This window comes from Callionymus lyra, chromosome 12 (genome assembly GCF_982586985.1).
Source record: "Callionymus lyra chromosome 12, fCalLyr1.hap1.1, whole genome shotgun sequence".
In the NCBI taxonomy this organism is placed as follows: Eukaryota; Metazoa; Chordata; class Actinopteri; order Syngnathiformes; family Callionymidae; genus Callionymus; species Callionymus lyra.
Window position 1 is genome coordinate 5,167,677 of NC_141829.1, and position 22,759 is coordinate 5,190,435.

Below are 22,759 nucleotides of genomic sequence, written 5' to 3' on the forward strand. Positions count from 1 at the left end.
TTGTAAATAACATAACTTTAACTTTAACTTTGTTTGTAAATAACATAACTTTAGCTTTGTTTTTGTTTGTGAATAACATAACTTTAACTTTATTTTTGTTTGTAAATAACATAACTTTAACTTTGTTTTTGTTTGTAAATAACTTAACTTTAACTTTGTTTTTGTTTGTAAATAACTTAACTTTAACTTTGTTTTTGTTTGTAAATAACTTAACTTTAACTTTGTTTTTGTTTGTAAATAAAATAACTTTAACTTTGTTTTTGTTTGTGAATAACATAACTTTAACTATGTTTTTGTTTGTAAATAACATAACTTTAACTTTGTTTTTGTTTGTAAATAACATAACTTTAACTTTGTTTTTGTTTGTAAATAACATAACTTTAACTTTTTTTAGGTTTCTTTTAATAGTTTCAATATCTTCTCAATATAACGGGCAGCACTAGTGGGACGCCTGATTGTTCGCTACAATACTTTATTTAAATCCTACGTTTATGCTGCTCTGTCAAAAGTCATCTGTGATCGTTTGGCTGGGCGGCAAAGCGAGATAGGATCTGTTCAGTCGTAATTATTAATAATTTCATGATGTTAAAATGATGTTTACAGTACAACAGTTTGTAAAGATTTAAAGAGTACGAGGAGCGTACGACTGTAGATCCTTCCGCCACCAACGTTATTTTGGGAACAATATACAATCGCCGAAGAGAATTCAAGATATCAAAATAAACTCCGGAGTCACGAGAACTTCAAACACTCGGGATCTTTGTGGGCTTACAATAAAAGTGGAGAGGGAATGAGGAGTTCTTGCACAACGAGGCCTTCACACACACACACACACACACACACACACACACACTGGCTTCCAGTGCAGTTACACATTCTCTGGCGAAAAACAAAAAAAAAAGAAAATCCGAAGCTGTAATCTCCACTGAGGCACACCCTTGAAATATGTATGAGGCTCCGAGTTCTATTAGCCACAACAGCAGACGAGCATCTCCCGACTGGACCTCACAGCAGAGACGCTCGACATTCTTCTTTTTTGGGTCCGATTACAAAGTCCAATCCGAGCACTAATCACTAGAAATCCTACTTGCTCTCGGAGCTCAGTGTGGACCAGTAAAGAACATTTAACAATGAGCTTAAGTCTCCGGGAGGGCGTTGGGTGTGTGTGTGTGTGTGTGTGTGTGTGTGTGTGTGTGTGTGTGTGTGTGTGTGTGTGTGTGTGTGTGTGTGTGTGTGTGTGTTGTGTGTGTGTGACCGTGTGGCCACGAAATGAATGATTCAGGTCGACCCACTCTGAAGGGTCAACGCAGACCTTCTGGGAAACCATGTTTTTGTAGGTCTGTGTGGACACGAGTCTTCCGCGGGGACCGTGGCCCATATAAAGGTTTGAAATATTCAATACTGACCTACATGTGTCCAGACAATCAGGGTCACACGGTCAGGTGGTTCGGTTCTGACGGCACCAATGAGGCGTTCACGTTTCTCACGCCGATGTTCGGACGAGTGTCGGCGTGGATTTAATTTGCTGGACCAGTAATATTTGGAGTCTGGACCCGTATATTTGGATATATGACTAGCTTTAGTGCAAACAGGAAGTCATGACCAGCCTACTGTACGGAGAGCTTCTCTTCTTCCGGGGTTTGACCCGTGGCTTCCTCCCTGTTGGACGCCCTCTTTAGAGAGGTTAACAGTGGTTTGACGTCTACATCTGGTCTCTCCAAAATGGCCCAGCTTCAGAGACGGGGTGTAAAAAGTATCAATACACTTAAGTATGTGATATAAAATAAAATATTTCATATTTTTTATTTACAATTACCATGCAAACATTCAAAGTGTTTGTTCAAGTTCTTGTTGCAATTAAACCTCAGCAGTTAATACGTAAAGGAACAACAAAACCCTTCAAGACCCTGGTGATGACTGAGGACGAGAGGATACAGTGACTCCAGCAGCTTTTAAAGCTGTTGTTTGGACATATTTTGGTTTGAAAACAAATGAAAGCAGTTACGACTTCTTCAAGAGTCATGTGGTCTGTAAATACTACAACACCAGAGTCAAGTACTGGACAATACCACACATATATACTTGTTACTACACTATCACAACACCAGAGTCAAGTACTGGACAATACTACACATGTATCCTTGTTACTACACTATCACAACACCAGAGTCAAGTACTGGACAATACTACACATATATACTTGTTACTACACTATCACAACACCAGAGTCAAGTACTGGACATTACTACACATATATACTTGTTACTACACTATCACAACACCAGAGTCAAGTACTGGACAATACTACACATATATACTTGTTACTACACTATCACAACACCAGAGTCAAGTACTGGACAATACTACACATATATACTTGTTACTACACTATCACAACACCAGAGTCAAGTACTGGACATTACTACACATATATACTTGTTACTACACTATCACAACACCAGAGTCAAGTACTGGACAATACTACACATATATACTTGTTACTACACTATCACAACACCAGAGTCAAGTACTGGACAATACTACACATATATCCTTGTTACTACACTATCACAACACCAGAGTCAAGTACTGGACAATACTACACATATATCCTTGTTACTACACTATCACAACACCAGAGTCAAGTACTGGACATTACTACACATCACAATACCAGAGTCAAGTACCGACAATACTACACATGTATCCTTGTTACTACACTATCACAACACCAGAGTCAAGTACTGGACAATACTACACATATATACTTGTTACTACACTATCACAACACCAGAGTCAAGTACTGGACATTACTACACATATATACTTGTTACTACACTATCACAACACCAGAGTCAAGTACTGGACATTACTACACGTATATACTTGTTACTACACTATCACAACACCAGAGTCAAGTACTGGACATTACTACACATCACAATACCAGAGTCAAGTACCGACAATACTACACATGTATCCTTGTTACTACACTGTCACAACACCAGAGTTAAGTACTCCACAATACTACATATATATCCTGGTTTCCACAGTAACACCATATATTACAATACCTCCGATTGTTGACCCTGTATCGTGATATGTACCGACAGATTCTTGACAATACACACCTTCCCTTCATAGTGGCTATTTAGTTAGTGCTGAGCACTTGAGCAAGGCATCAAACTGATATAAAAGAAGATCTAGATGTCATGCAGAAAATAAAAAAGGGTCAGAAATGTCGTTATTAAAGGAAGCTACAATTGTGTTTTCTTACTGTAGGGAATAAGAAATGTGTATAAATATTTTTTCCTACACTATCACAATATAACACAATATATTCCATCATTGAACCTTTCGAAGACCAAAACAAAAAAAGGACCTCATGGTATGTTTACATAAGAACATCAATGAATGTAACTTTTCACAAAAGCTAAACTCCAACGTAAACAATTAGCATTAGCATTAGCATAAACAGTGTTACTTCGCTGCAATCTTCACGTCACACAGATCAAACTTACATTTCACGTTTTTAAAAACAACACCAAAGTAAGTAAGTAAGTAAGTAATATTTATTTATACAGCGCTTTTCGAGACCAGGGTCACAAAGCGCTTAGACAATCAAAACAATACTCAAAAGTACATACTTTAAAGATCAAGATAATAGTGAGAACAACACAGGAGTTCCAGAAATTCAAGGAAAAGCCTGAACAAATAGAAACGTCTTAAGATGTTTCTTAAAGGAGTCAGTAGATCATCAAGCGCAAAGAGAGAGAAGATCGTTCCAAAGCTAAGGAGCAACAGCCTGAAAAGATTTCTCTCCTCTGGTCCTGAGCCGTGTGCGTGGAACCATCAGTAGATTCTGATCCACAGACCTCAGAGCCCGAGCTGGGGTGTAAGGCTGGATCAGATCAGTGATGTAAGGAGGAGCAAGTACTACAGTTTCTTCTTCCAGTCTTGAGACCGAGGCCAGCCAAGAGACCTCGAGGGACACAAATGGACAGAACGTGTGTGTTCAGCGTTAAATCTCGCTTAGAACGGTCTTTCTATTCTAGGCAGTGAAGATGCATAAATAAATACATGACGTCTCTCGTAGCTTAAGCTTCACGTCTTCTTCTAAAGCTTCTCAGAATATTTGACACCCGTAACTGAAGCGGTTTTTCAAACCGTCCCTCGATGTGATGTGTAGGTCTGGAATGTGATCGTGTCATGTGGAAGTCACGGCCTCGACATCTGCCTCTTGATTCATGAACTCCACGACCTTCAGCGAACCGTAGCCTCGTCCGATTCACTTTCAGTTTGTCGTCAGATAAGGATGTGACGTCATCACAGAGGAAGAAACTGGGTCAAACCTGGAGAGCCGGAGAAATGAAGGAGGGAAGCGAGCGAATGATTGATCCGTGGATTCACGTGTTTTCCAGCAAACACGGGCGAGGGAAGAGAAAAATACTCGCTCATTACTCAGCAGTCGAACCGAACCCTCGTCTCTGCAGGAGATAATGAGGGTCGTTCGTCTTTTGACGACTCGTCTGCATCCGCGACCACGGCGACTATGGCGGGTTAACAGCGGCGAGATGAGTCTTCGATTGTTGTGTTTGAGAAAGTAGGACGACAACATCACCAAAATAGACACAAACACGTTTGAACTTTTTTTCTACACAAAAAAAACAAGTGAACATCGTAGGAACATGTAACAATAACTGTTACTCTTCAAATCTGGTGATATAGCCACCTCGCGAAGTAATACTACGGAGCCTCGCGGAATAATACTACGTAGACTCGTAAAAAGTAATACTATGGAGAGACAAGGAGTAATACAACTGAGCCTAGATAATTAATACTCCAGAACCTCACAGTGTAATACTATGAAGCCTAGGAGGAATAATGTTACTGAGCCTAGTAATACTATGGAAGGTAACGTAGAACTTTATTGTTTCCTTGGAGCCTTGTGGAGTTAATAACACGGCGCTTGTGGGTAAATACTAGGGAGGCTTGCGGAGTAATATAAAGGAGACTGGAGGAGTATTACTACAGAGCCTCATGGAGTAATACTAAAGAGTCTTGCAGAAAAATACTACGTAGACTCAAAAACTAATACTATGGAGGGACAAGGAGTAACACTAAAGAGCATCGAGAATTAATACTCCGGAGGCGGGGGGGGGGGGGGGGTAATACTCGGGAGCCTTGTCGAGTAATACTAAAGAACCCCGAATAATACTATGAATCATAGGAGGAATAATGTGACTGTGCCTTGGGAGTCATACTTCAACACCTCACTGAGTATTTCTATTTAGCCTTGCGGAGTAATATTAAGGAGCCTCGTGAAGTATTGCGAGCCTCATGGAATAATATAACAGAGCATCGTGGAGTAATACTATGAAGCATTGTGGAGTAATACTATGAATCATTGTGGAGTAATACTAAGAGCATCTCTGATTAATACTACGGAATCTTGTGAGTAAAAATACTAAGACTTGCAGGGCAATAATATGGAGCCCCGTGTAGTTAAAGCCACGCGGGTTTATACTACTGAGCCTCCTTTTAAAAACTGTCAAACAAAACCAGCTTTTCTGAAATGATCTCTTTTTACAACTGTAACGTTTTTTTTTGTTCTTGCAATTTCTGTCCTTGAACTCCTGATGTTGTAAACGTCAAATAAAATTGTGTAGCTGCTCTGTTGCTATGGCGTCACGTCATTTCAACGACTGCTAAACTGCTTACGAAAACACACATGGTCGATGTTTTCAGTGTCATGAATAAAACAAGGTTGTGTTGGACTATGTGCACAGCGAAGCACACTAAGATCAAGATACGTCTCCGTGGACGACACAACATCTAAACCAGGTGAGATGCAGCGCCGGCAGGAGGCGTCGTGGTCAGTACCTACTTGTCATGTGTGCTATCGTTGCGGAGCTAGTTAGAAAGTTAGTGGCGGAGAAGCATCGCTCGTCTCTAGAGTAAAACAAATACTGACGACGACATCTTTAGGACTGAAGTGAGGCAGAAATATTTCCGTTTTTTTTTGCCACATTCATCATCATTAACTCGTGTCATCACTGAAAGTACAACAACAAACCAAATAACAAATTAGATTTACTAAACCCTCTTAAGAATGTATTATTTTCCCTATTTTTGCATTGAAACACCACAACAAGCTAATTAGCATCATTGTGCTAATAGCTACAGTCGTAAAGAAAACTTTTTCTTTCCAGATTATCTTCATCTTGAGTCAATCTTGGATGTATAAGAAGTGAGTGTAGCTGCTGGTCAGAACCACACACTGTGCACAAACTGAGCACAAAATGACACACAAGGTGTGTCCCAAATCGCGCACTTAGTATTTTGAGTACACAAGTGCGTTAACACTGAGCAGTGTGCGAAAATGTCATGCCCTACGCACACTCAAACGTCCTGAAAATGGAGTGTGGATCGATGAACGCTTTCCACCCTCAACGGCCGCCATTTAAGTGACGTAGACGACGCTACGTCTAGAGCTACGTCGCTAAACGGAAGCTACGTCACTGACGACGCATCTTCGGAACAGATGCCAACGTATATCAACACAACAACAATAATAACACAATGAAACACAACTTAAAAACTTGTTTCAATTGCCGAAAAGCGCTGTCAAGTGTCGACGATAGTGTTCCAACTTCCGGTTACAATCAGTGGTTAAAAGTAGTAGAAGAAGAAGTTGTCGTGTAATTTCCTGTAAGTGTGTAGAAGAAGAGTTTGATTTTAAGACAGTACTACACTGTAAGTGTGTAGCAGCAGAGTTTGATTTTAAGACAGTACTACCGTGTAATTGTGTAGAAGAAGAGTTTGATTTTAAGACAGTACTACACTGTAAGTGTGTAGCAGCAGAGTTTGATTTTAAGACAGTACTACCGTGTAATTGTGTAGCAGCAGAGTTTGATTTTAAGACAGTACTACACTGTAATTGTGTAGAAGAAGAGTTTGATTTTAAGACAGTACTACACTGTAATTGTGTAGAAGAAGAGTTTGATTTTAAGACAGTACTACACTGTAAGTGTGTAGAAGAAGAGTTTGATTTTAAGACAGTACTACACTGTAATTGTGTAGAAGAAGAGTTTGATTTTAAGACAGTACTACACTGTAATTGTGTAGAAGAAGAGTTTGATTTTAAGACAGTACTACACTGTAAGTGTGTAGAAGAAGAGTTTGATTTTAAGACAGTACTACACTGTAATTGTGTAGCAGCAGAGTTTGATTTTAAGACAGTACTACACTGTAATTGTGTAGCAGCAGAGTTTGATTTTAAGACAGTACTACACTGTAGTTGTGTAGCAGCAGATTGTGATTTTAAGACATACTACACTGTAATTGTGTAGAAGAAGAGTTTGATTTTAAGACAGTACTACACTGTAAGTGTGTAGCAGCAGAGTTTGATTTTAAGACAGTACTACACTGTAATTGTGAAGAAGAAGAGTTTGATTTTAAGACAGTACTACACTGTAATTGTGTAGAAGAAGAGTTTGATTTTAAGACAGTACTACACTGTAATTGTGTAGAAGAAGAGTTTGATTTTAAGACAGTACTACACTGTAATTGTGTAGAAGAAGAGTTTGATTTTAAGACAGTACTACACTGTAAGTGTGTAGAAGAAGAGTTTGATTTTAAGACAGTACTACACTGTAATTGTGTAGCAGCAGAGTTTGATTTTAAGACAGTACTACACTGTAATTGTGTAGCAGCAGAGTTTGATTTTAAGACAGTACTACACTGTAATTGTGTAGCAGCAGAGTTTGATTTTAAGACAGTACTACACTGTAATTGTGTAGCAGCAGATTGTGATTTTAAGACATACTACACTGTAAATGTGTAGAAGAAGAGTTTGATTTTAAGACAGTACTACACTGTAAGTGTGTAGAAGAAGAGTTGGATTTTAAGACAGTACTACACTGTAAGTGTGTAGAAGAATAGTTGGATTTTAAGACAGTACTACACTGTAAGTGTGTAGAAGAAGAGTTTGAGTTTAAGACAGTACTACACTGTAAGTGTGTAGAAGAAGAGTTGGATTTTAAGACAGTACTACACTGTAAGTGTGTAGAAGAAGAGTTGGATTTTAAGACAGTACTACACTGTAAGTGTGTAGAAGAAGAGTTTGATTTTAAGACAGTACTACACTGTAAGTGTGTAGAAGAAGAGTTGGATTTTAAGACAGTACTACACTGTAAGTGTGTAGAAGAAGAGTTTGATTTTAAGACAGTACTACACTGTAAGTGTGTAGCAGCAGAGTTTGATTTTAAGACAGTACTACACTGTAAGTGTGTAGCAGCAGAGTTTGATTTTAAGACAGTACTACACTGTAATTGTGTAGAAGAAGAGTTTGATTTTAAGACAGTACTACACTGTAAGTGTGTAGAAGAAGAGTTTGATTTTAAGACAGTACTACACTGTAAGTGTGTAGAAGAAGAGTTTGATTTTAAGACAGTACTACACTGTAATTGTGTAGCAGCAGAGTTTGATTTTAAGACAGTACTACACTGTAATTGTGTAGCAGCAGATTGTGATTTTAAGACATACTACACTGTAAATGTGTAGAAGAAGAGTTTGAGTTTAAGACAGTACTACACTGTAAGTGTGTAGAAGAATAGTTGGATTTTAAGACAGTACTACACTGTAAGTGTGTAGAAGAATAGTTGGATTTAAAGACAGTACTACACTGTCGAAATGCGACTACTGCGCAAGTAAGTGCAACTAAGACACAGTACAGGTGTTAAATTCCGTGCCTGTGTGTTCGAGGTATTGAAGCCATTAGAGGAACATAAATAACACAACAACCCTGTCAAAAAAGAAACAAACACAAGAGTGTTTAAACTTTACATGTAGAAGCAAAGAAACTTCAACACGTCATCGGCATATAAAGAAAGTCCTCGATTCATCCGAGACATGTTTTCCCCTGAACCTAATATAATCTTGCTCGTCTATTCCATTCATTTTGGTAACTGCAGTGATTTACGCGGGTTTGTGCCGACAGTGAAACCAGAACCACCTGACCCGAGTACTGAGTACTTTTATGAGGGGAAGAGCGAGGGTTGAAACAGTTGTGCACGATAAGCGTCAGAGGACCAGGTAAGTCACTGGTGTCCACGGAACAAAGTGACAGAGATACTGCGTGTCCCGGCAGGAAGTGACACGCCGAGAGCAGGAAGAGGAAACGGGATGGATATAGATTAGTCTCTCATGAGAGTCCCATAAACAAGAGGAGTTGACGATCGTGTTATCTTAAAAATGAAGATAATGTACCAACTTTACTTAATAAGATAAATGAACCATTGTGTTATTTCCTTTGATCTATGTTCTTTATATTTGCACTGTCATCCCTTCACTTCTTTCTTTTATTGGAACTTTGTTCTTGTTTTTAAAAAACTATTGTCTGCTGAGAACTGAAAAAACTATTTACTGAAGAATATTTCCAGAGGGATTAATAAAGTTTATCCATCCATCCATGCATTCCTCTATCCATCCCTCTATCCATCCCTCTATCCACCCATCCATCCATCCATCCTCTATCCTCTATCATCCATCCATTCCTCTATCCATCCCTCTATCCACCCATCCTCTATCATCCATCCATTCCTCTATCCATCCCTCTATCCAACCATCCATCCATCCATCCATCCATCCATCCTCTATCCTCTATCCTCTATCCATCCATTCCTCGATCGATCCCTCTATCCATCCATCCATCCATTCCTCGATCGATCCCTCTATCCATCCATCCCACCATCCGTCATTCTATACATCCTCTATCCATCTATCCAGTCATCAATCCTCTATCCATCCATCCTTCTATCTATCCATCTATCCATCCATCCATCTATTCATCGTTCTATCCATCCTCTATCCATCCATCCTTCTATCTATCCATCTATCCATTCATCCATCCTCTATCCATCCATCCTTCTATCTATCCATTTACTATCCATCCATCCATCCATCCTCTATCCATCTATCTATCCAGCCTCTATGCATCCATCCATCATATAGTTTAAGCATCATTTTTGAGTTGTTAACATCTCAGTAAGAAGACAAATATGCTGGAAAATTGATAAAAGCATGAAAAGCTTGAGTTTTTAATTCTATAAAATGAAAGAGGGATGAAAAGATAACAGATGCTAGTCAATACAACGATTAAAAGCACCTTTTCGACAGAGTCGCTTTAAGGACAAATGTTGACAATTCATCTAGAAACTTCCAGAAACAGAAAAATGATCCAGAAAAAAGGTAATTTCACTGAAAGATGGAAAGTATGTGTTTGTTTAGGAAGAAAACAAAGTGTGTCGTTCGCTCCGTAGACCACGTTATAACAAGTCTTCTGCCATACAACAACAGATGAGGTTCATTTCTGTGTGGAAAATAACACTTTTAAATAAACAATTTCAACGCCAGAATGATATAAAGTCATGACTTAATCGAGTATTCAAATGAGAACTTGATAGTTGGCAGTAATTAAACAGTTTTCCGGACATTAGTGAAAATATTGATAGACTTAAATATATTTTTCCTCATAACACGGTATCGATATATCAGGGCACTGTGTAAAGACTGGGTAAAACAATATTACTCAATTGTATATACCATATTCAAAGTGTTTGTTCATTTGTGTGTTGTAAAGTGGGATGTCTGAGGACAAGAGGATACAGCAGTTGTCAAACTGGCGTTTCTTTTGGTCTGTGAGTCAAGTACTTGGAAAATGCTTAAAAAATATATCTTACAGTGCCACAATATACTATATCGTATCGCCACATTCTTGCCAAGAGATCCCGCCGATGACTGAGGACGAGAGGATACAGTGACTCCAGCAGCTTTTAAAGCTGATGTTTGGACATGTTTTGATTTGAAAACAAATGAAAGCAGTTACGACTTCATCAAGAGTCATGTGGTCTGTAAATACTACAACACCAGAGTCAAGTACTGGACAATACTACACATATATACTTGTTACTACACTATCACAACACCAGAGTCAAGTACTGGACAATACTACACATATATACTTGTTACTACACTATCACAACACCAGAGTCAAGTACTGGACAATACTACACATATATACTTATTACTAGACTATCACAACACCAGAGTCAAGTACTCGACAAAACTACACATATATACTAGTTACTACACCATCACAACACCAGAGTCAAGTACTGGAAAATACTACACATATATACTTGTTACTACACTATCAGAACACCAGAGTCAAGTACTGGACAATACTACACATATATACTTGTTACTACACTATCAGAACACCAGAGTCAAGTACTGGACAATACTACACATATATACTTGTTACTACACTATCACAACGCCAGAGTCAAGTACTGGACAATACTACACATATACACTTGTTACTACACTATCAGAACACCAGAGTCAAGTACTGGACAATACTACACATATATACTTGTTACTACACTATCATGTCGTTGACCCTGTATCGTGAATCTTATCAAGAGATTATTGTCGACACACACACACACACTCCCACAGACACACGCACACACACAACATGGGTGTGTCAGTTCAGCTGTTGACACCGGACGACACAAACGTCTGATGTGTGTGTGTGTCACACAACACGATTTGTCCGGACATTTGTTGAAATATTCAAATGTTGTGTTGTTGTTGTTGTATGTCGCGTGCGTGTCGAGGATGAAAGTCCACAGAAGTTGTGAAGAGGTGTGAGCGCGTGCGTGTGTTTCTCGTGCGTGGACGAGACAACACAGAAGAATTCTTGCACGGTGACTGGGAGGTTGTGTTGTGTGTGGTTCTGGTGTGTGTGGTTCTGGTGTGTGTGGTTCTGGTGTGTGTGGTTCTGGTGTGTGTGGTTCTGGTGTGTGTTGTCTCTGGTGTGTGTGCTTCTGGTGTGTGTGCTTCTGGTGTGTGTTGTCTCTGGTGTGTGTGTTCTGGTGTGTGTTTCTGGTGTGTGTTGTCTCTGGTGTGTGTTGTTCTGGTGTGTGTTGTTCTGGTGTGTGTTTCTGGTGTGTGTTGTCTCTGGTGTGTGTTTCTGGTGTGTGTTGTCTCTGGTGTGTGTGTTCTGGTGTGTGTGTTCTGGTGTGTGTGTTCTGGTGTGTGTGTTCTGGTGTGTGTGTTCTGGTGTGTGTGTTCTGGTGTGTGTGTTCTGGTGTGTGTTGTTCTGGTGTGTGTGTTCTGGTGTGTGTTGTTCTGGTGTGTGTGTTCTGGTGTGTGTGTTCTGGTGTGTGTTGTTCTGGTGTGTGTGCTTCTGGTGTGTGTTGTCTCTGGTGTGTGTGCTTCTGGTGTGTGTGCTTCTGGTGTGTGTTGTCTCTGGTGTGTGTGCTTCTGGTGTGTGTGCTTCTGGTGTGTGTTGTCTCTGGTGTGTGTGCTTCTGGTGTGTGTGCTTCTGGTGTGTGTTGTCTCTGGTGTGTGTGTTCTGGTGTGTGTTTCTGGTGTGTGTTGTCTCTGGTGTGTGTTGTTCTGGTGTGTGTTGTTCTGGTGTGTGTGTTCTGGTGTGTGTGTTCTGGTGTGTGTTGTTCTGGTGTGTGTGTTCTGGTGTGTGTGTTCTGGTGTGTGTGTTCTGGTGTGTGTTGTTCTGGTGTGTGTGTTCTGGTGTGTGTTGTTCTGGTGTGTGTGTTCTGGTGTGTGTGTTCTGGTGTGTGTGTTCTGGTGTGTGTGTTCTGGTGTGTGTGTTCTGGTGTGTTACCTTCAGACAGCTCCAGCTCCAGCTCCGCCAGCTTCTCCCGAACCTCCACCGGCAGAGTCAAGGTTGGATCCAACATCATGGTGAGCAGTCCGGCTGAAGTCCTCTCGGCCATGGTCCTCGAGCGGGTCCGGGTCCGGGTCCGGCACCGGAAGGTTCGGCGGAACCGAGATTCGTGGAGTGACCCTCAGTAAACAGGGTGTTGCTGCCGCACAGATGTGATCCGGACCTGAGTCATGACACGCTTCCCGCCGCGGCTCAAGGACACACCTGGACCGGGTCCCTTCATGCACCTGGGACGGGGGCCTTTTTTTCCTCCGGGTCTGACGGTTCCGAGCGAGACTCTCAAGTGTGACTGAACTCATTCAAGTCATCGAGCCGCCATTGCATCACAGCCGTGCGCGCTCACGACGCCAGCTCGCCCAGGCGCGGCCCCGCTTTGTTTATACCTGTCTATGCTGCCCCTTAGTGGTGTGAAGATGAAACTGCAGAACCACTCAGGGAAACTAGTTGCTAAATGAATTCACACACAAAAAAACTGAGGAAATAAAACAAGAAAATAACCTCAAGTTTGATAAATAACCTATTATTTTCTGTATTACTACTTATATTTATTAATTTATTTTATTATTGTTTTTATTGATTGATTTTTATATATCTTGATATATTATGTATTTATGGGTTAATATTTTTGTGTGGAAAGAATCAAATTATATTTTATCTTCTTTTAATATATATTTTTTAATATTAAAATATGTTGATGTATTCATTGAAGCGTTTTGAAATACTATTCTCATCATTGTGTATTTTAAAATTGACAATGATATGATATATAACCTATATAGTATTAGAATATAAGTACAATGCGAATATAAAAATGAAACTTATTATGCTTGAAAAAATAAAAGTATATTTATTGAATTATTTTAACGTAGTTTATTTAATTAATAGTCTTGAAACCAAAAGGAATCTAAGTTACATCATATGGTACATATGATTATACATACATACATATACATATACATTATATAAGGTACATGTACTGTACATTGATAATTATAAAACTGACCATTAAAATAATGCTTTTGTTATTTAATAAAATTGTATTTTCTAAACTAAAAATACAAATTAAAAATCTTTCTTTAAGCCAAACTCAAGCATTTTGACTTTATTTATTTGCTGATCATGTAAGTTAGTTAAAGTACATTAACAATATCACCCTGTAGCGTTTAATAGCTAAATAGGTTAGTTAAGATTAAAAGTTTAATTGCAATGTAAAGTTATTTCTAAATGTCTTACTGTAAGAGATTTTTAAGCATAGATGGCATCACTCGTTAAAATGACTCTGAATGTATTTATTATAGGAATAAAACTGTAAAAACGAATAAATCAAAACGAGTTTCACAATGTCGTGCCATCAATAGAATTACAAGACATTTGAAAATAAATAGCGGCTCCATGTACTGACACACTTTCACCACTAGACGTCAGATTCGAGCTGAAATAAAAAGTAAACGTGTTTTACAAGTGAATATTTTTGGTTCAAGTGTGAAGATTGTGGATGTTTTCTCGTGAACATGAACGAGATTCTCGTTCCTATCAAGAAATCATAACTTGTGATCATTTGTTAAACACAAATATGTGTTTTTTTCATTTATTTATATATGGTAGGTAAATGCTCTATTTGTGAATGGATGAAACTTGAAAAAAAAAAAAAAACTTTAATTCAAAAATATACGAGCAACATTAAATATATATTTTTTTTTTTATTATTTTTAACTTATAAAATTAAGGGACGTTGTTTAAGTCAATGTGATTTTATTAATTGAAGTAATAATCTTTAAATAATTTAAAATAATCTTCGCTCATCCCGCGTCATCCCCAGTAACCCAACGCTGGATTCAAATACACGTACAAGTGTCGGAACAGGTGTTGAAGTACGTGTCGAGGAGCAGATATTATCGCGAAAAATAAAAAAAACATCCCTTTTTAATTGACCTGCATTGAATAAAATCCGCATTAAAAAGGGCGGAAGAGAGCGATTTTTTTTAACAGCAGCTTTAGGTTCGCTCTCGTCACCGCGGGTCGCATTTGTCCGACGTCTGTGAACGCATCACCGGCGCTGTGTCGGGGGAGCAGCTCTCGGAGGCTCAGAGTGAGAGGAGGCTTCGTGAGGCGCTGCTGACGAGGGTCTGGAGGAGGAAGAAAAAAAAAACACACAAAAAAGACATTTAATCGTCGTCCTGGTCCAGCATCACCCGTGTGTCTCCGAGCACCGCCGCCGCCTGACCGACGAGCCGCTGCTTCAGGTGAGTCCCGATGCGAGCCCCAGGAGCTCCGGGATGAATGCCCAGGTACAGCCGCAGTCAAGTGCTGCTGACTCGGGGGAAGCATCGGCAGAAACGAGGCTCCTCCGGCGGCACCGACTCAAGTGCAAAACCCCTTCTTTTATCTTTAAACGTCACACGGTCACGCGAGCGGTGTCGCCCCCTGGTCACGACCCACTGCCGGGGGGATGTGGGGTCCGTGTCAGAACCAGGGCTAACCGGTGGATCCGAGCTGTCGTGGCAGCAGCGGCGGGAGAGATGTTAGCTTAGCTCGGCTAAAGTGCTCCCGTGACATGTTAGCTAGCGGGTCAAGGTAACGCTGCGGCTCCTGCTCTAGCTTGAAGTTGTGTTTTTGTGTTTTTGTGTTTTTGTGTTTGACCTTCTGTCGTATGTTTTGTTTTTGGTGAAGTTAACTTAACGTCCACGAGAACCAGGTGCAGCAGAACAGGTACAAGAACCGTTGGAAGGTTGACTTTTGTCCTCAGGTGTTTATTTGGCGATTGTAATATTTTAATGATAAATTAAATGACAAGTATTATCAGACAGGTCTTGTTAATATTCTAGGGAAAAATAGCTTTTTCCTGTAATGAATATTAAGAATGTTAAGGATCGTTAAAACAGGTGAAAATGCACTAAAATCCCTAATAATACTAAGTTAACACGACTCCATATTTAACCTTTTTGTTAAATTCGACTTTCAAAATGTCACAACTTGCTTTATATAAACTACATATTTACCCCAAAAAATGTTATCCTTTGCAAGCTTTGCTAAATAAAGAAACTTGAACCTCTTGCATAATAAAACAGAAAGAGGTTTCATTATGTAATAATGATGTAAATCATTTTAAAATCGATTATATTAACGTAAAGCTAGAACATTTTCAAAAATATTAGGTGCTGCAGAATGGCTGGTGCTTGGTTTGTTGTTGTGTTTACAACACTGGCAACAAAAGTTTCTGATGCATAGAAATAACAAATGAATAGATTAAATTAACACGCCATAAGTTGTTTAAATACAACAAGTAACGGAAACATAGCGGCTCCTGCTGTCGCTTGAAGTTGTCTCGTGGTTTTATTGTGTCTGACCTTCTGTCGTGTCTTTTGTTTTTGGTGAAGTTAACTTAACGTCCACGAGAACCAGGTGCAGCAGAACAGGTACAAGAACCGTTGGAATGTTGACTTTTGTCCTCAGGTGTTTATTTGGTGATTGTAATATTTTAATGATAAATTAAATGACAAGTATTATCAGACAGGTCTTGTTAATATTCTAGGGAAAAATACCTTTTTCCTGTAATGAATATTAAGAATGTTAAGGATCGTTAAAACAGGTGAAAATGCCCTAAAATCCATAATAATAACAAGTCAACACGACTCCATATTTAACCTTTTTGTTAAATTCGACTTTCAAAATGTCCCAACTTGCTTTATATAAACTACATATTTACCCCAAAAAATGTTATCCTTTGCGAGCTTTGCTAAATAAAGAAACGTGAACCTCTTGCATAATAAAACGGAAAGAGGTTTCATTATGTAATAATGATGTAAATCATTTTTATAATCGATTATATTAACGTAAAGCTAGAACATTTTCAAAAATATTAGGTGCTGCAGAATGGCTGGTGCTTGGTTTGTTGTTGTGTTTACAACACTGGCAACAAAAGTTTCTGATGCATAGAAATAACAAATAAATAGATTAAATGAACGCGCCATAAGTTGTTTAAATACAACAAGTAACGGAAACATAGCGGCTCCTGCTGTCGCTTGAAGTTGTCTCGTGGTTTTATTGTGTTTGACCTTCTGTCGTATGTTTTGTTTTTGGTGAAGTTAACTTGACGTCCACGAGAACCAGGTGCAGCAGAACAGGTACAAGAACCGTTGGAAGGTTGACTTTTGTCCTCAGGTGTTTATTTGGCGATTGTAATATTTTAATGATAAATTAAATGACAAGTATTATCAGTCAGGTCTTGTTAATATTATAGGGAAAAATAGCTTTTTCCTGTAATGAATATTAAGAATGTTAAGGATCGTTAAAACAGGTGAAAATGCACTAAAATCCCTAATAACACTAAGTTAACACGACTCCATATATAACCTTTTTGTTAAATTCGACTTTCAAAATGTCACAACTTGCTTTATATAAACTACATATTTACCCCAAAAAATGTTATCCTTTGCGAGCTTTGCTAAATAAAGAAACTTGAACCTCTTGCATAATAAAACAGGAAGAGGTTTCATCATGTAATATTGATTTAAATCATTTTTTAATCGATTATATTAACGTAAAGCTAGAACATTTTCAAAAATATTAGGTGCTGCAGAATGGCTGGGGCTTGGTTTGTTGTTGTGTTTACAACACTGGCAACAAAAGTTTCTGATGCATAGAAATAACAAATAAATAGATTAAATTAACGCGCCATAAGTTGTTTAAATACAACAAGTAACGGAAACATAGCGGCTCCTGCTGTCGCTTGAAGTTGTCTCGTGGTTTTATTGTGTCTGAGCTTCTGTCGTGTCTTTTGTTTTGGTGAAGTTAACTTAACGTCCACGAGAACCAGGTGCAGCAGAACAGGTACAAGAACCGTTGGAAGGTTGACTTTTGTCCTCAGGTGTTTATTTGGCGATTGTAATATTTTAATGATAAATTAAATGACAAGTATTATCAGACAGGTCTTGTTAATATTCTAGGGAAAAATACCATTTTCCTGTAATAAATATTAGGAATGTTAAGGATCGTTAAAACAGGTGAAAATGCACTAAAATCCCTAATAATACTAAGTTAACACGACTCCATATTTAACCTTTTTGTTAAATTCGACTTTCAAAATGTCACAACTTGCTTTATATTGACTACATATTTACCCCAAAAAATGTTATCCTTTGCAAGCTTTGCTAAATAAAGAAACTTGAACCTCTTGCATAATAAAACAGAAAGAGGTTTCATTATGTAATAATGATGTAAATCATTTTTTAATCGATTATATTAATGTAAAACTAGAACATTTTCAAAAATATTAGCTGCTGCAGAATGGCTGGTGCTTGGTTTGTTGTTGTTGTTTTGTTTACAACACTGGCAACAAAAGTTTCTGATTCTGATGCATAGAAATAACAAATGATGAGATTAAATTAACGCGCCATAAGTTGTTTAAATACAACAAGTAACGGAAACATTAACCACAGTTAAGCAAATTTTTCATTGATTCAATTCATGATATTAGTGAAATGACGGTAAATGTCGTCGGACTGGACCCGGAAATTTGCGGGTCCAAATAAACGATGTGTGTATCGATCCATTTAAAAGATATTTGGCAGACTTGATGTATGTATAACATTATTATTATAGGGTTTCAAGCGACATTCACTCTGTCATATTGAGTTTATGATCTTTTTCTTTATTCAACTTTCCCACAGATCATTGGTGTTTTATTAACTGACCATACAGTTGTTGTTTTTTGTTGTTGATGTCACTCGGATAAGGAACGAGGAATGAACGGGTTTATAAATTACAAAAGCATCGAGACATAATCGGTTGAATCAAGTGCATTTTATTACAGTTCATTTTGTTTTGCAAGTTTTTTTATTGTGTCAGGAAGGAACTAAAACTGTTTATGAGCAGATAAGGAAACATATTGTTGTGATACAGTCTTGTAATGCCTTAAGTTTCTACATTAAATGCATTTGTTAACGCTTGTTTTGCCAGCATTAGTCTAGTAATATTTGACCTAAAAAAAAAAAGCTCTTATCATCACACATTTCTAAATGGTGCAATCACCTCTTGCACCATTTAGAAATGTGTTGATTCTCTTAGAAATTAAATAAACGCTTGACTTTGGTTCGCTCTACAACTATGTTCTTTCATATTTTCTGCATCTTTACTCGGATATAACATCAGCATAATGAGTCAATTACCCTGAATTCTACTTTTTTTAAATTTATATTTTAGTCCTGTTGTGTTTCTCCAAGGATTAGACCAAACAGAACCAAACTTATCTTACCTACTTTGACCGTCTACTGCACTTCACTAACGGCATCTAGATCCAAACTGTGGTGTTAAACTACACAGTGTGTTGATGGCGACTGAAGCGCGAGTCGTGGTGTTACTAAGGTGCCGCCAAAACAAAAGAGGAAACTGTAAGTGTGCTCGGGTGGTTTGTTGCCCCTCATGCCTCCGGTGATGAACACACTCCGGGGATGAAAGCAGTCATTAGCATCACACGGATTAATGGTCGTCAACGTTTTCTCTTGTTTTGTAACATCACAAAAACACGTTTGTGCTTTTGTTAAGAAGGAGGATACACACAAGTAGCAAAGGATTTTTATGTATATCAAAGGTGTGTATTTGCAAGAATGTTTTGTTACGATACAAATTAACGCGACATGGAAAACGATACGATGTATTTTAATATTTTAGGAACAAGGATATTAGGGCTGTCTATTGGCAAGAATACGACGGTATCACGATACATGTGTGACGATATGATCTATTGTAAGGCTGCACGATATATCGAAAAAATATTGATAATATATGCGATAACATGTGCGATAATTTATCAGTTATTATTGTATAAATCAAGCATTTCTTAAATGCGCACTATGATCAATCAGTGTCACGTTCTGTAAAGTTGTCGGTTTGTACTTCTATGTCTCGTTGTTGTTTATGTCTCCGTCCGTCTGTGAACTGTGCGGCGCAGCTTGTTAGGCTCGGTTGCTATGGTGACGCGTCTTGGCTCAGTATATCCACGGAAGTAATACTAACTTCTGATCTAGTCAAACACTAGTGATCCAGTGAAGTAATACTAACTTATGATCTAGTCAAACACTAGTGATCCAGTGAAGTATTACTAACTTATGATCTAGTCAAACACTAGTGATCCAGTGAAGTAATACTAACTTATGATCTAGTCAAACACTAGTGATCCAGTCACTCGTCTCTTTCAACCTCCTTTGTTAAAGCAACATATTGTAAGAACTTTTCATCTCGTCTCAGTTGTTTTCTTATAAGATCGTGAACTTCCAAACAAACCTGTCCGTCTTCACCGTATGCTAACGAGCTAAGTTGTTAGCATCATGTATAAAGTGTTATGTGTCCGTCTTCACCGTATGCTAACGAGCTAAGTTGTTAGCGTCATTTATAAAGTGTTATGTGTCCGTCTTCACTGTATGCTAACGAGCTAAGTTGTTAGCATCATTTATAAAGTGTTATGTGTGCGTCTTCACCGTATGCTAACGAGCTAAGTTGTTAGCGTCATTTATAAAGTGTTACGTGTCCGTCTTCACCGTATGCTAACGAGCTAAGTTGTTAGCGTCATTTATAAAGTGTTATGTGTCCGTCTTCACCGTATGCTAACGAGCTAAGTTGTTAGCATCATTTATAAAGTGTTATGTGTAAGTGCGTGTACAAGGAGGTGGATTTATAATTGATTTGGTGATATTGTGACACGCCGGCGGCTCCTCTCTGATGTCGCTCAGTTTCGCGGGAAACCGATGCAAGTCCCACGAGACTGAGAGTTATAAGTGATGTTTTTCTACCATCGTTTTCCTCATCTGCACGCAGCTACATTTTTAGGTGAAAGAAAAAGAATATCGCATTAATATCAATATTGCACTTCAAGACACCAGTATCGAATATGGCACATAATTCCAGTATCGTGTAGCCCTAAACTATTGCGATATATTGTTTCTTTTATAGATTAATCTCTTTTTCTGGCTTTTACAGCAAAGAATTGAACAAATACTTTCTCTAATCAAATGTGAAAGTAAAGCATTTAACGGTGTTTATGACTAAACTAAACTTGTTAAATGTATTTTTGTGTCATTGATTCTAAAGTTTGTGTAATTTAAATTTAGTACCTTTATTCAACCAGTATTAAACACAATCATCATCAATCATTATCTTACACCCATATTATGTATTATATTTATGACTGTTTTGCACCATAATAAACCACGTTGAAGTGAATTTAGTCATTATTTTACTAGTCGAAATGTTTTCTAATGTGTCAGACGTGTTTGCAAGGACGCTCGTGTTGTGATGGAATATCTAAAAGCTCACGGAATCTGAGAAAATGTCGTCGCTAAGGGAGTCGACACTTTCCGTGTCAAGGTCCTCGGTGTGAAAAATGTAACTTTTAAGATTTGTTCTCAGAGTGTTTTCTCCTTTTTTTGCTGACAGGCGGCAAGAAAATCCTCTCGATCACTCAAAGTGCTTTTTTTTTGTCACCTGTTATCAAGTCTGTTTTCACAGACTCGCAGTGCATCACAACCTTTAGGGAACTGTCACCTTTTGAGACATTATCCAAGCATTTTCACATTAGCGCCACCTGTGGCCTGCAGGTTCTCCTCATCAAAAATAATAGATCAGCCGGCGAGGGCTGTTGTGCTGCAGCCGAGGCGACACGTCCGTGTGCGTCGGTTGTCGTGATGTATCGTCGCACACTTGAGCGTCTTGTGGATCTGACGGCAAACACAAGTTCATGCCGTCTCTGGAGGCCATTGCTGTGTCTCAAATCGCATACTAGCGTACTCAAAGTTAGTATTTTTTAGTGCATTTGTGCGTCTCAATTCTTAGTATGCGAAATTTAGTGCTCCATGCACACTAAATTGGCGTACTAACACGCCCACAAAACTGAGTATGGTTCGATGGACACTAACCACCCTAAACGGCCGCCATCTTAATGACGTTTTAAACGGAAGTTACGTCATACATAAATGCATAAATATATATATATACTGTATATATATATTCATATACTTACAGGTGCATTTTCAGCAGCAGTAGGAGGATAAACACGTCTTCGGTGCTGATACCAGCTTAAATATCTTCCGAATATTTCGATTCTCATATTTTTTCTTTATTTCTTTTTCCACACTTGCAAAACGTGCTGCCAGCAGGTGGCGATAGCGTTCAAACAGCTGGTTGAAACATCATTAAATAGTAGTAGAAGAAGAAGCTGTCACCTCAATTCCTGTTAGTGTGTAGCAGCAGAGTTTGATTTGAGACATACTATCTGTGGAGAATTTGCGTACTAGTTAGTATGTACACTATCCTGATGCATACTAACTTCTAGTATACTAAGAGAAGTATGCGATTTGAGACACAGCACTGGAGAGGCGGAGTTGTATAATGTCAAGCTTATTTACAAACAATTAATGCATCTTTTGTTCGTATGAAATGAAGGAAATGTACATTATAGGAGCCAACGTGGCTTTCATTTATAATCACATGGATATTTAACCTGCAAATACAGAGTTTTATTGAGTCTGGGATTTTCTTGATGCTGCTTCAGAGTATAGCTTCGATATATTTAATTTAACTCCATATTCTCTCAGGTACATGGACTGTAAAAGCATTGCCAGGTTTTTTTTCATTGTTCTTTTCTGACTCTGCTTCTCCGGCGTGACACGACTCTCACCAGTTGCCAAATGTAAAGCAGAGGAGGCTTGAGTTTAGAAAGATATGTTCCTTTTGAAGAGGATTCTCGTAGATTACGCCAGCGTTCTTCTGCGACATGTACAGTAAGAGCTATTTTCTGCCAAATTTAAACTCGCCTAAAGCTGCAGTATTTGTTATAAATCAGAAATAATCGTTTATAATAGAAAGAATATTGATGTAACTTGAAAACTGGAATCATCAAATACTTGTTTATGACCCTGGTCTAGAAAGTCTCTTTAGAAATAACCATTACTTGCTTACTTACTTATTATCTGAACAAAAAGGTATTTGTTAATTGGTATAAATCTTAAA

The 22,759-nt window shown here is 38.4% G+C and overlaps 2 protein-coding genes across 4 annotated transcripts in view; one reads left to right on the forward strand and one right to left on the reverse strand.

Annotated features, from left to right (window-relative positions):
• dip2a (DIP2 acetate--CoA ligase A) overlaps positions 1-13,068 on the reverse strand; it is a 106,206-nt gene extending 93,138 nt beyond the window's left edge. For all 3 annotated transcript variants that reach the window (XM_087803461.1, XM_087803460.1, XM_087803459.1), the window contains exon 1: positions 12,695-13,068. In XM_087803461.1, coding sequence (XP_087659587.1) covers positions 12,695-12,806 — 112 coding nt within the window. In that variant the 5' untranslated portion in view covers positions 12,807-13,068. The remainder of the gene's footprint in view (positions 1-12,694) is intronic.
• Positions 13,069-14,820: 1,752 nt separating this feature from the next.
• The window catches only part of LOC148068047 (hyccin 2-like), a 54,547-nt gene continuing 46,608 nt past the window's right edge, over positions 14,821-22,759 (forward strand). The window contains exon 1 of the mRNA XM_087803464.1: positions 14,821-15,000. The gene's annotated coding sequence lies outside the window, so the exon portion shown is untranslated. The remainder of the gene's footprint in view (positions 15,001-22,759) is intronic.